The sequence below is a fragment of the Porites lutea genome, chromosome 1, assembly GCF_958299795.1.
Source record: "Porites lutea chromosome 1, jaPorLute2.1, whole genome shotgun sequence".
Classification (NCBI taxonomy): Eukaryota; Metazoa; Cnidaria; class Anthozoa; order Scleractinia; family Poritidae; genus Porites; species Porites lutea.
In genome coordinates, this window is record NC_133201.1 from 30,125,016 (window position 1) to 30,137,498 (window position 12,483).

The window sequence follows — 12,483 nt, forward strand, 5'->3', positions numbered from 1 at the left end:
CGTGTTTATGTTCTTGAAGTTGCTGCACTTAAGCCCCCAACCTCCTGTCCGAAAGTTTGGAATCCCCAGGGGTAAAACGAAAATGTGCCCTACGAGGTAGTTTTTGTTATGTACGGAGTCCTTCATGCCGCTGAGATTCGCGTAGATGGTTTTTTTAAGGTGTTTCGATACAGTCTTTTCAAAGGCCATACCGATATTTTTCAATCGCCTTAAAAGTAGTTTTTTCCTTGTCCGATCGCTATAAAATTTTCACCAGTTATTGGCTATGGATTGAAATTTGTGAAAAGGTAGTTTTAAGTAAAATCGATATTACTATGACAACAATAAACAAAAAATTTGAAATTGATAAAAGCCGAATTTTGTGTGATCTAGACCTGCTACTGAAAATCCAACACTAGGAACTTAAAGTTTGGTGTTTAGCAAAGAATCTCCGTAAGAAGTAAAAAATTCTGTATGTTTGAATTCGAATAAAACGAAAATATATTTCAAACCTTAAATTTTCAATAGCCGTGATAGGTTATGTAATAAAAACGTTATAAATGACTCAAATTATTCTTAAGTAGCGTAAGAATGATGCTTAATATCATGTTTTGATGCTAGGAAATTTTGGTGTACTTTCGTTCATGCGATATTGAAATCTAACCTGTTTTCTCACCATCTGTATAAGTGCAACTTCATTCAGAATTTGGACTTTTAGCGCTTTCTTGTATATCTCCGAAACGACTCGAACGAATTTTTTCAAAATCTCTTCACATAATCTTCATAATGTATATAAAAATGTCCGAAACTTTCATTAAGATTGATTCACTGTAACACCTTGAAATTTCAAGACAAACCTATCCGACGAACCGGTCAAAAATCTGCGCTCCAACATTCACTGTTTTGACGTTATGGTAATTTTTCCAAATTAATGCGGACAATACAGATATCCATGACTAGTACATTTCAGTGTGAGTATTGCCAATATTTTACATTCAAAAGATGCGATAAATTCAAACTAAGATGTACTAGTCATGGAGGTATGTATAGTGCGCATTATTCTGGAAAAATTAGGGTGGGTTACGATGGGTTAAAAATAAACGGTTAATGAGAAAGCTGTCAAAGACAACTTTCCTTTCGCAGTAAAGCATTCACCGTTTTACATTTGTTTTGTGTTCACGAATTTTCATTGACTTTGACAAGCTACTGACCTGGGATCAGCTGTAAATATCCTTCATCTTGTTCATTTTCTTTGCATTACTTTCATTAAAAACTGTTTAAGGAGTTCCGTAAACTAATCTGTTTTTAGAATCCTTCTTGGCCTGAGATTCAAAATGTGGCTTTCTGGCGCAATCGAGTTGCGTCACAATTGCAATTGTGGCAATGTGCACGCGCATTAGAACGACAAGTCGCATTTTCACTGAATAATTTTTGCAGCGACCACTTGGACAAACAGCAGCATACATAGATGACTCCGGCCGGGGTTAACCAGCTCTTTTACAGACGTTGAAATTTAATTCCTGTTTATGTTAACCTAAACCAACAGTGACCTTACCTAAACAGTATTTGTTGATAAATGTATAAATAGTAAAGTGAAAATTGCTATTGAATTAAGTTGCTTTGTAAAACCGTTCATGATGTGTTCTGCGAGTTCACTCCGGCTGTGGAAGTCATTTCGCCTTCTTAACATGATGTCATATCTGAAACAACAACAAAAAATATGAAAAACATTACACAGCAGACAATTTAAACATGACGAAAGTATTGCTGGTTTTCTTTGCCAAGTCAAATAATGTGAAAACTTAAGTCAGCCAGAGAGCAAACCCTTTCTTATGTGGGGAAGGGAAAGGGCGAAAGCCTTCTCTCCTTCTTCCGCACCCCGCCCCTCCCCCAACAGGAGGTTCATAGAGTCAAGAAAGAGACCGTTACTCTGAGCATAGTTAATGGAGGTGACTGGTTATGAAGCCCGGCAAACATCAAAGGAGCAAACAAAGTTGCCAAGATTTATGTTAGAAGGTCCACGACCCTGCACAATCTTTTGTTTTGCGTTCATACGTTATGCATGAATTACGTAACCAGCACGTTTCTATTGGTTAGTTCCTCAGTACGGAGTAAACAACTATTGTGTTTTGTGCAGGGTCAAGGCCAAAAAAGAGAACAAAAACATACAACAAAGAACTTTGTCGGGTTTCATAACCATTCCCTCTATTAACTATGCTCTGAGGTTTTGAAATGATCAAGGATATCACCAATATTTACGTTGCGCATGGGAACTTTGGCGACCTGACATGAACATGACCTTTAGAGTTATAAAGAAGATAATATGGCCGCCGCCATATTGGAAAGCGAGAAGACCCTGGGGACGAGGTTGCCTTAAGCTGATTCGCTGGTTTTGCACTGCGCATCTCTGACATCTCTTACTGCGCGTAACAAGATGGCGCCATGAAAAAAAAAATCTGAAGTACCATTATTAAAATGAAGTTGACTTAAGAGAAGCGCTATTAGAATTTTCGCTTGCGGTTGTTTCTGGCCGAGACGAGACTCAATGTGTTGGGAATGTGTATAAAGTGAGCAGTACGCCTGTTGCTGAGCTCGGCTTCCAAACGGAGAACCTCAATAGTGGATGTTAAACTTGTGCTAACTCACTTTGATTTTCATTCAAGCGCCATCCCTTGCGTCCTAACTGTGATATCACCATGTAAATAAAGACGACAGCATAAAAGTTAAAGTGTTCACACTAAAAAAAACAAGGTGCTTCGACACCTTCTATGTTTTCTGATTTGTACCCCTTTAGTCTAGATTCTTGTGAAGATCAGATAGCGATTGTCATTGAGAAATATGTAAGCAACAAACCTTTTGCTCTTGCAGCTGATCTAATTGTGCGGCAAATGCACCTTGAAGACTTTGAAATTTGGCGAAGAATTCTCCAGGCCTATAGCGAAAAGTTGTGGACGTGCTGTCAAACAGGCCACTTTACCTTCGACATCAATTACACTGAGAAGGGCGCCAGACTTGACGTTAAACAGTTGAACAGAACAAGGAAGATCAACAGCAATGACACACTCCTCGTCGTTGACAAACTTACAACCATCCACAGGTATTTCCAAGCCCATAATAGGCAACGTACAGCATGTGCGTCCTGAAACAGCATCCAGTACGTAGGTGGGCTCATTTGTCCACAGGACAAGAAACATTTCGTTAGGGGAAAACACCGCACCTCTTACAGTAACAAAGGACGCCGGACTGTACTCCTTTTTCCAAACAACTGCCATGTTATCCACCAGCTGAAGGGAATCAGAGGCACTACTGGTCAACAACTGACATCTACTGTTGCATGTAATAACTCGAGTTATTCCGTGCAATAGTGGGATGATTGACATCATTTCTCCACTGCTGGTATCCAAGACTTCTACTCCACACTCTCTTACGAATGCTACTCGATTGTCCGATAACGGAATCACATGTTTGATTCCAGGCAGGTTGTTCCATCTTTTGAGGCACTCAGACAGGTGATCATCCCACAACTCTAAAGCGCCACCTCCCTTTGTAATTAGAACACCTCCTCTCACAGCAACCAAACAAAAAGGCCTTGCACTCTCGAAGTTGTTCTTCTCTTCAAGCTTTCCACTTGTCATGCTCCAAGAGATAACCAACGTGTCACTCATAACATAAACAAACTTGCCATCTGAACTGAAGGCAATCCCAGTCACTTTGCCTTGATTATTGGGAGTAAGGTTATTGGTATTCACCATTTCTATTTCCCTCCACTCGCACCGCAACAGACTTTCTTCGTTAAGAACAAAATTAATGCTGGAAGCTTCATCTGAGAAAACAAGGTCTCCCAAAGAAAATCCGCGGTCACTACAAGACCCGAATTCCCTGTGACTGTAAGACACTTCATCGGAAAAAACATCTAAACCAAATGTGTGATAGGTCTCCCCACTGACCCTCAGACAGTACGAGCGAAGCTCTTGGGTTGTTCTATTTTCTACTATTTTGTTGGTCCAATGCCAACAAAATAGGAATCGACGATCAGGCAAAAACTTCAACATTCCACAAATCTCTGGGGTAGTTGTCCGTGCCAGAGATTTGAAACCATCCATCGCATCGACCAAGTAAATCATGCCCGTGGAATGGGAAACTGCAAGAAGCCTTTCATCATGAGACCAGGCAAACGATAAGATATCTTGATCACTCGTAAACCTAGAAATCTCTGAGCCATTTTCCAAACTCCACAAGACAAGGCGTTTAGTGTTATCAAGACAGTTAGTCAGTAACGCGGTCTTGTCTCTGGAAACTGAACAAACAGTGAAGCAGCATTCACTTTTTGGAAAAAGCGGTTTTAATTTACCGTCAATAGTATAAGCGTCACTGAGGATTCCGGGTAAAACAAAGTCTTTAGTAGGGTGGAAAACCACAGAGCGATAAAGCGAAAGAACATTTGAGGACGACAGCTTTCTATAAGCCGGAAACATGAACATAACAAGATTCTTTGTTACTTTGGCTGGACGAATCCACACAAGTCTACCTGTCTGAAGAGACCACAGCTGAAGATTACCATCTGAACACTCGCACACCATATAATCTAGCTGTGGTGAGACATCCAAACAGACCACCAACGATGAACATAAAAATCGAGCCACAACACCACTACGCTGCGTCGTCTTATGAACATCCTCCATATATGGTATTTTAGGATACTTGTTATGAAAGAGACTCATTGCCTGACAGGACAACACGTTTCCTCCTTGGTTCAGCATGGTTTGTAAAAAAATGTGTAGACGAAAGGGAAATCTGTGAAGGTACTTTCTTAACAAAAATAACAGGGTGTCCAAGATACATCTCCTCTCTTGTGATAGCACTATAGTTATCTTTCGCTTTTGAAGCCAAAGAAGGTCTTCCGCGGCTGTTGTGCTATGTAGACAGGTTTTGGCATACACTAACTGTAAATCTGTCAAATAGGTCGCTATCAAGTCATCAAGCGCACGAGCCTTGATGTCAACGCCCAAGTGCAACATGTGACGAGCACCATGATAAAGTGCGTAACGGTCGGTAGCGCTAAAATTCACGTCTTCTAGGCTTTTCTCTTTTAGTTTATCAAGTTCTTCAGAACAGAGGTCGGCTAGTATACGATGTCCGTCATTCTCATCCATGGTGTACTCATGCTCTCCGTAACATGAGGTGTCAGTCAACCAGTCTTTAACTGACTTGTGAATGACATGGAGACAATCATCGCGGATGGGGAGAAGTGCGGACACACTGCCCAAGGCTCTTCGTACCTTACGTTTGGCAAGTGTTGAATTAGTTCTTGGTACCAATATCCTAGAAACAAAAGCAATTGGTAAGGGTTCTCTTGAAGCAGTAATGGCAGCAAGCAAATTGAGGAATGTTTCTTCCTTCATGTCAAGTTCCCTCATAAGTTCATTTTCCAGGCGTTTGAAATAAGAATGATAGACTTCAGAAATTCCCAACGGCAAACTGTCATCAAGCTCCTCCTGACTAAGAACTGACTTATTTTCAGTGAGAAACAAAACGAGAAAATGAGCATACAGTATCAGTCCCTCGCATTTTAAAACAAGTTTCTCCACAAGTTCGTCTTTATCCTCTGGTTTAAACAGGTATCCTACCTTTCGTTCTAAATATATTCTGATGTCCTCTAGATTCCTTTCGTCATTAGACTGTAACTCAAATGGCTTTAAATGTTTCAATTTCTCTGCAATGTTCGTAGCTGGGCGAGTTGTAACAAGAAAACGAATCCAGGGTGGAAGTTTGCAAAACTGGTTTGCAATTACCTCAAGAAGCTCATTTCGCCCTTGATATTCACTTTCATCTAGACCATCTATCACCATCAGCATGTTTCGTCCGGGATCGCTAACAAGACTAAGAGGTTCCTTGAAAAGCAATGCAAACAGTTCCTCCACATTAATGTTGTTGAGATCATCTGCACCCTGGTTTCTTGTTAACTGTTCTACAAGAGCTTCCCTGTACTTTGGAAGGGCATGGGACAAGTGACAAGCCAAAGACTGAATCATTAACTGCGGCTTACGATAACGTACATTGTTGTATTGACAAAAGTGACTTCCCGAGAGCCTGCCGGCATCTTGCATTCTCTTGCAAATCACAGCTGCGATGACAGATTTTCCCATTCCTGCATTTCCACTGATCACCATCACACGGTTTTGAGAGCTTGTATCGTCCAGCCAGTTCTGAACTCTGTCAAATACCCACTCACGCGTATCTGCTTGGAATCGTTGAACGTAATAATCAATGTCCCCTCTGAATTCTGACCTGGCAAGTTTCTGGAGGACTGCATCTTTTTCCTCGTCTCTTTGTTGTCTTAACTCTTCGACCGCCTGCCTTACTTCTTGAAGACCCACTGCAATGTCTTCTATGGCCTGTTGAGATTGTGTCTGAGACTGTTCAATGTTCTTCAAGGCCTTCAACTGTGACTTGATATCCTCTTCACTAACAGCCCACTTAATCAACACGTCAATATAATCTTGCTCTCCACCTTTCTCTGCCTTCAGCCTATCTACTTCAGCCTGATCAAGGCCAAGGCTCACAAGAACACCACTAATCTTGGTCCACTGAGCACAGAAAGTTGGTGTATCAAAACCTGTGGTTGTTACATGACCATACAAGAAATTGCGATAGAGCTTAACCCGTGCAAGGTTAGCCTCACGTGACGTGTCACTTGGAAGTGGTTCATTGTGCCATCCTGAGGGGGGAGGGGTTAGTCTACAAATGTTGGTCAGAAGGACAAAAAGAAGAGTGATGTCAAAAGTTTTGGAGTCTGGTGCGACTCCCGGCGGTGGGAATAGTTTGTCCCACTGATGGCCATTCAGAACTCGACGACTTAAGAGATTATTAAGAATGAGGTAATTAGTATTTAAGTCAGTAATCAAGTTTGCAGGAGGATGATGACCATCAAAAATCTTTCTAAGAACTGTTGTTCCACCGTCGATGAGAAGCCTGCTGAGCTTGGCTCCATTTGTCTTCTCCACAGAACTGGCCAGGGCTGATGGTGCTGCGGCAGCCATGAAAAGGGCCACTATATATTCCTGCAGCGGAAAGAAAAACAGTGCAAAGTTGTTTCTGTTACTATTCTATTCTGCAGCAAATATGCGTGGATAAATCTGGCTTAAAAGCAACATGAATGTTCTAAACCTTTTGATACAGTACATTAGCTTATTTTAAGTTGCCTTCTGCCTCTTTATGAAAGTGATTCCTAGTGCGCGACTTTTCACGTGAAGATGCGTTAGATAACTTGCACGTAAAAAAGTATTTTACGTATAAATAGATAGGCACTAAGACTCACTATATATATCAAGGAGAGGCAGAAATGGCCAATGTTACTGTGACTTGTTAACTGTAGTGTCTACGTCATAAAAATGATTGCTTATTTCAAACTTATGAAATTAAAAATTAACGAATAACAGAGTTTGTGTAAAATTTGCTGAAGTAAATTCTTGGCAGCAACAGGCTCTTTCTTTTCAAAGCTTTGGTATAAAAAAATTAGATAAATTTCAGATCACGTAATTGTTAATACTTTGTTTGATACACTGGACTGATCCTAGATATCAGATATTGGGGAGTGAAGCTGAGCTCCACCCCAAACCCCCTCCTCCCCTCTGTTTTCCTCTGATGCTGTTCCCAGATTTATCATGTCTGGAACAGGCTACTGTTATAATCACCCCCAATTCAATTCACAGAACAGTCCATTCAGATTGACTGACGAGGCTCGAATCCAGGTTTTTAAACTTCTAGAACATTTTTATTTTTACATTTTTCATTTCTCATACGTGCGTCGAATGTGACAAAGACGTGATGTCTTATTTTGCAAGTAATTCAAGTTGACGCCGACTCCGTCGCTAGTAAAAACCAGCCTTTAGAAATATAAACAGGTTGGCTGTCTGAACAGCACGTTTTTGGAGGAAAATAATATTAATAGCCGTGGTCACACTACAGACTTTTACCTCGGTAAATCCAATTTACCTAGGGCAAATTCATCAAAAATCGCTCGAGGTAAATTAATCTCGGGTTTTGTTTTACCTAGGTAAAACATCTGGGAAGATCACACTACTGATATCGGCTCCCAAGGTTTTTACGCACAGTTGAATTTTTTGGAGCGTAAATTCAAGAAGGCAAGATGCGCAGGGATCCAGCTGATCAAAGAGACGTTTATTTCTTTTATCTCGCTGTTATTTCTTACGCTAATTCAACGTGCAAGGTGAAGAAAGGCGAAGACGTAGGCAACTAGTGCCCCACTGAAAACTGAAAACGGCTGCGAAGGAGACTAGACATATCCAAGCCCCTGCAGACGATAAAATTTCCCCGACGTAAGTTACCTATGGAAAAATCGGTCACACTTAAAAAATTAAGTTTCCCGAGATAAACTGTCAACCAGAGATATGAGATCGGATGCATGCACTACGCTTCCACTTGGATGCATGTGCTGTACTCGTCCATCCAAGGCAATGATGACAAAAGTGAGGTAGACAACAACAACGGAGTCGATGTCTCTCATTCTCATTTTCAAAGTCAGTGTGTTTCCCTAAATCAAAAGATGTCTTTAAAGTTGTCGTCACGTAAAACAGCATCAAAACATACTGGATCAATATAGATTTCTGGGGAACTGCCCACCTACCCCTCCCCTAAGTCATCATTAACACTTACTTCTTACTTAGGACAAAATGTTGGGTTAGGGGAGGGTAGGTGGGGAGTTTCCCCGAAACCTAAATTGATCCAACATACGCACATAGATTTTTTATTAAACTACCTGAGGTGTAGTCAACACCACTTGTGCGCTCGTACGAGTGAAAAAAAAGTCTGATTTTTCGACTCGTGTTGAGTCACGGTGTTGTTGCGTCGGGTTTTTAGCTCGGTCGGTTAAACTGTGACATTCGTTCACTCGAGTGTTCGCTGCAGAGCCCGCCGTAAGAAACGGTACAAAAGTAATTCGCAGTTTAAGTAACAAAAATATATAGCGCGTGGCGATTACAATAAATTCAGTCATGTATATCCTTCTTCCCTCTTTTTAAAAATTTGTACGTGAGACGAAAAAAATCTCGCCTGATCGCAGGTAATATGTACATTAACACAGGAGACATAACTTTTTACAAACATTGTTTTTGTTATTCAAATTTGTAACGAGTGAAACAAAAGGGTTGGTACATTTAAAACGTCAACGTGAGTTTCGCTATAACTGCAGTTCAGTGGGGTAAAATGCAAATCAGCACAATTACTTGAATTGTCACGCAAAGATATTGGTTCAGCATACCTTAAAAATATTTGTGCATTCAAGACATCAGGTTAATATTGCTCTCGCTTGTGTGGTTACCATTTGACGGACTTTAAGAATTTCGCAGTAGCATCAACAACCTTTCAGGATGTTCCAAATACACCACTAGAGAAGATGATCCTGTTCGGATCAGCTTTTATACTCGACTTGTATATTCCCTGATTTCATATATCCGACTCAGAGTGATAAGTCTTAAAAATCGGTCTAAATAAACGATTAAAAGCAGACCGTCTTCGGATTATTCTACAAACAACCCGCTGGAGTGAGATGGATATAAACCCGTCTCTGTTTTACCAAAGGCCTTTTAAGTGACATTATTTCTTCAAATAAAATCTATTAGAGGATGATTACATGCAGGAAACTCAAATTCGTGAATATATTTGGATTATTTAAAGGGTGATCAACCGCACGAATTGTTGCAATCAAAAGCGGAAGTGAATTTGCTAATTCAAGGGCAAAGAAAGCAAATCAGTTTTTGTACACTAACCACTCGTGTGACTAACCTACCTTGGGACTTAGCTCGCCCTCAATAGGAGAGCAGACATCACCAACAATAGCAGCGCCGAGAACATCAACAATAGACACGGATCCGCAGAAAATAGCCCAGCCTCAGCCCTAGGCGTTCTCTGCTCGTGAGATGTACGTCAGCGAGAGAGACTCGCTCGCCCGCTTTTCCCAGACTTCTCGCGGGCAACGGGACAAGAGAGACCACCCAGGGACTAGACTCAAAATAGCCAAGGTCTCTCAGCTGATTCTCACCCCCGGGGTATTTTGCGGGCCGCCGAATGATTGTCAGCGATTAATCATGTTAAACATTTTTGTCATGTCAATGAGTGACTGGACGAAAAATGAATAAAAATTATTTTCTTCTGATTTACATATTTTTGCCTTGTGCCAATGAAGGGGGTGCTTTTCAGAAAACCTTTTGCCTGTGTCAGGCTCAGAGATAGTGGGAACGTAAGGACAACAAGCCAAGCAAAAATATAAAGAGCCACCACGCTTTTTTCGAAGTCACGATCTGTGCACAGCACTATCTTGGAGCCTGGAATAGGGTAGAAAAACCTTCTATTAATAGTTCTCCTAAAGTGATGTATGGAATTTAAAGTTCGTATTTCCACAAGAACAAAGGGCGCTGGTCATCGCCATTGTAGTAACTGAGACTGGCCTTAGCCTCAGGTTGTCGGGTTTTGGTTTAGGAAGCATTATTTCTCCCTTAGCGTCTCTGCGAAGATGGTAATTCGGAATTCTTGGGATAAAGAAAATGCAAATAATAGCTGGAAAGTCGTATTATCACTCGAGCCAACTCGGTGGGAGTGATATCCGTCTCGGCGGAAAAGCTAACATCTCAGGTAGAGGCGGCAAGGTGGGATTTGATCAGTAGCCAGCCCCGCAGAAACAATCACATGGTACAGGCTTGCGGCTGAATCAGAAGCTTGAACGTAGACAGCAGTTAGCCTGCACCACAAACGAAACTAAACTTCTAGTCAACTCCGTCTGCGAAACAGCGCTGAAATCCTTGTTCTTGGCCCCAACCTGTGCACCAGAATTTGAGTACGTGTCATGATTGGCCTAGTAAAAAGGCCATTGTCGATTTGCCAATCAGGATGAAAAGAAATTCCAAAACGCATTTCCGGTAATTTGTTGAGTCCGTTGGGTTCCCAGGACAAGGATATGGCCGCTGCTTCGCAGACGTTACCATGGTTACTAACCGAGGTTAAATTACGTCTGCAATGCAGGCTGACAACAGTTTGCTGAATGCATTGAAGACATTAAAAAGGAAATAAGTCTTTTTGCAAAATATAAAAAGTCACATTTATTCCTATAATTTACACTCCTATTTTTTTGCTTAACTAATTTACTTACGGGATTATCCTCTTTTGAGGGTCTCAATGGGGTTAACCGATAGGCGTAAAACGGCCAAAAATTTAGTCGATAGCCGTAAAAATTGAAAAATTTTGACCGTTAGCCGTAAAAATGATAAAAAAGAGTTAACCGTAAAAGAAATTGTTCCCTAGATTTGTTAATTTTAAGGAAGGTGCTAAACTCGCTTATGGTTGCGTTTTTTATTTCCCGGCTACTTTTAACTCCGTACGCACGTTAGGCCAAGCGCCTTTCAGATGTGGACCTAGACCTAGGCTCCATTTTCGCCGCCCTCTCGAATAATCAAGTTTTTTCCATAGCAAAAATCTGGCTCCTTGCTGGCGATTAATATTTGTAATTTTCAGGAGGTCATGCCCTCGAAATAATAGTGAAACAACTATAGACATTGCCATTACCATGCCTATTCCCTGTACTGCGTCTTCCCACGAAATCTCGGTCAAGGCATTTCGGTGGCGTATCTGAGAAAAAAACACTCGCTCAGACCACGTGACCCGAAACGCATTAGCCGCGCGGAATACTGAGGCCTATGGACAAGGCAATGGCAGAGAGTCGTTCTGTACAGTCCTTCGCTACTGGACACTGGAATTTTGATATTGGCAGTTTTAACACTAGAGCTAGAAATGGATTATCCATCTGAGACTAGCCTGTGTACAGTCGCCCCCTCCCCCACAGACACCACTTCTCCGATTTAGGCAGGCTATCTGAAACGGATAATCGTTCTTCAAACTGTCCGTCAAAATTGACGGATAAAGTCAGGCGACGGATAAGCCGTCTCACACGAATAATCCGTCTCTAGTGTGAAAACGTCCATTTCTGTTATAAATGAGTGTCGCGCCCCGGCCTTGAGTTGGGCGTTCGCGTGTCTGCTTTTATTTTTTCACAAAGATTATTTTTAAATTGTCTATTAACATTTCTATACGTAAAATAATATTTGAGGTGGAATAGTTTATAAAAAGTATGATCTATCAAATGTTAAAATTTTTCAATGAATAGCTTATCTCATTCCGAGATGATCCTAAGACCTTTATTTTGCTTTAAAGATAAAAAAAATACAGGTTTAGTAATATCTAACTCTTTGAAACAAAAGAAATTAATTTTTAACTTTTTTGTTAACCGTAACTGAAAAAAATTAACCGATAGCCGTAAAAGAGCCAAAATTTTAGCCGATAACCGTAAAAGCCACCACCCCATTGAGACCCTCTCTTTTGAATTTTATTCTACAAATGTCAGTCGGGGCCATAACCAGGTATTGTAGTTTTTGAAAATATTTTTTGTAGGAACCAAAAAAAATGCTACTCAATCGGTACCCTCCCAAAAAGCCC

General features: G+C 40.9%; 1 protein-coding gene across 1 annotated transcript; it reads right to left on the bottom strand.

The window, feature by feature from the left end:
• Positions 1-1,066: 1,066 nt before the first annotated feature.
• On the bottom strand, positions 1,067-7,035 carry LOC140948098 (uncharacterized). Its single transcript, XM_073397327.1, has 2 exons — positions 2,833-7,035; positions 1,067-1,679 (listed from the first exon to the last, which is right to left on the bottom strand). Exon 1 carries the CDS (start codon positions 7,017-7,019, stop codon positions 2,853-2,855), a length of 4,167 nt encoding a protein of 1,388 aa, XP_073253428.1. The 5' UTR covers positions 7,020-7,035; the 3' UTR covers positions 1,067-1,679; positions 2,833-2,852.
• Positions 7,036-12,483: the final 5,448 nt, after the last annotated feature.

Bases quoted from the DNA above. Each gene is read 5' to 3' on its own strand.
- LOC140948098 (XM_073397327.1), bottom strand. From the start codon at position 7,019: ATGGCTGCCGCAGCACCATCAGCCCTGGCCAGTTCTGTGGAGAAGACA.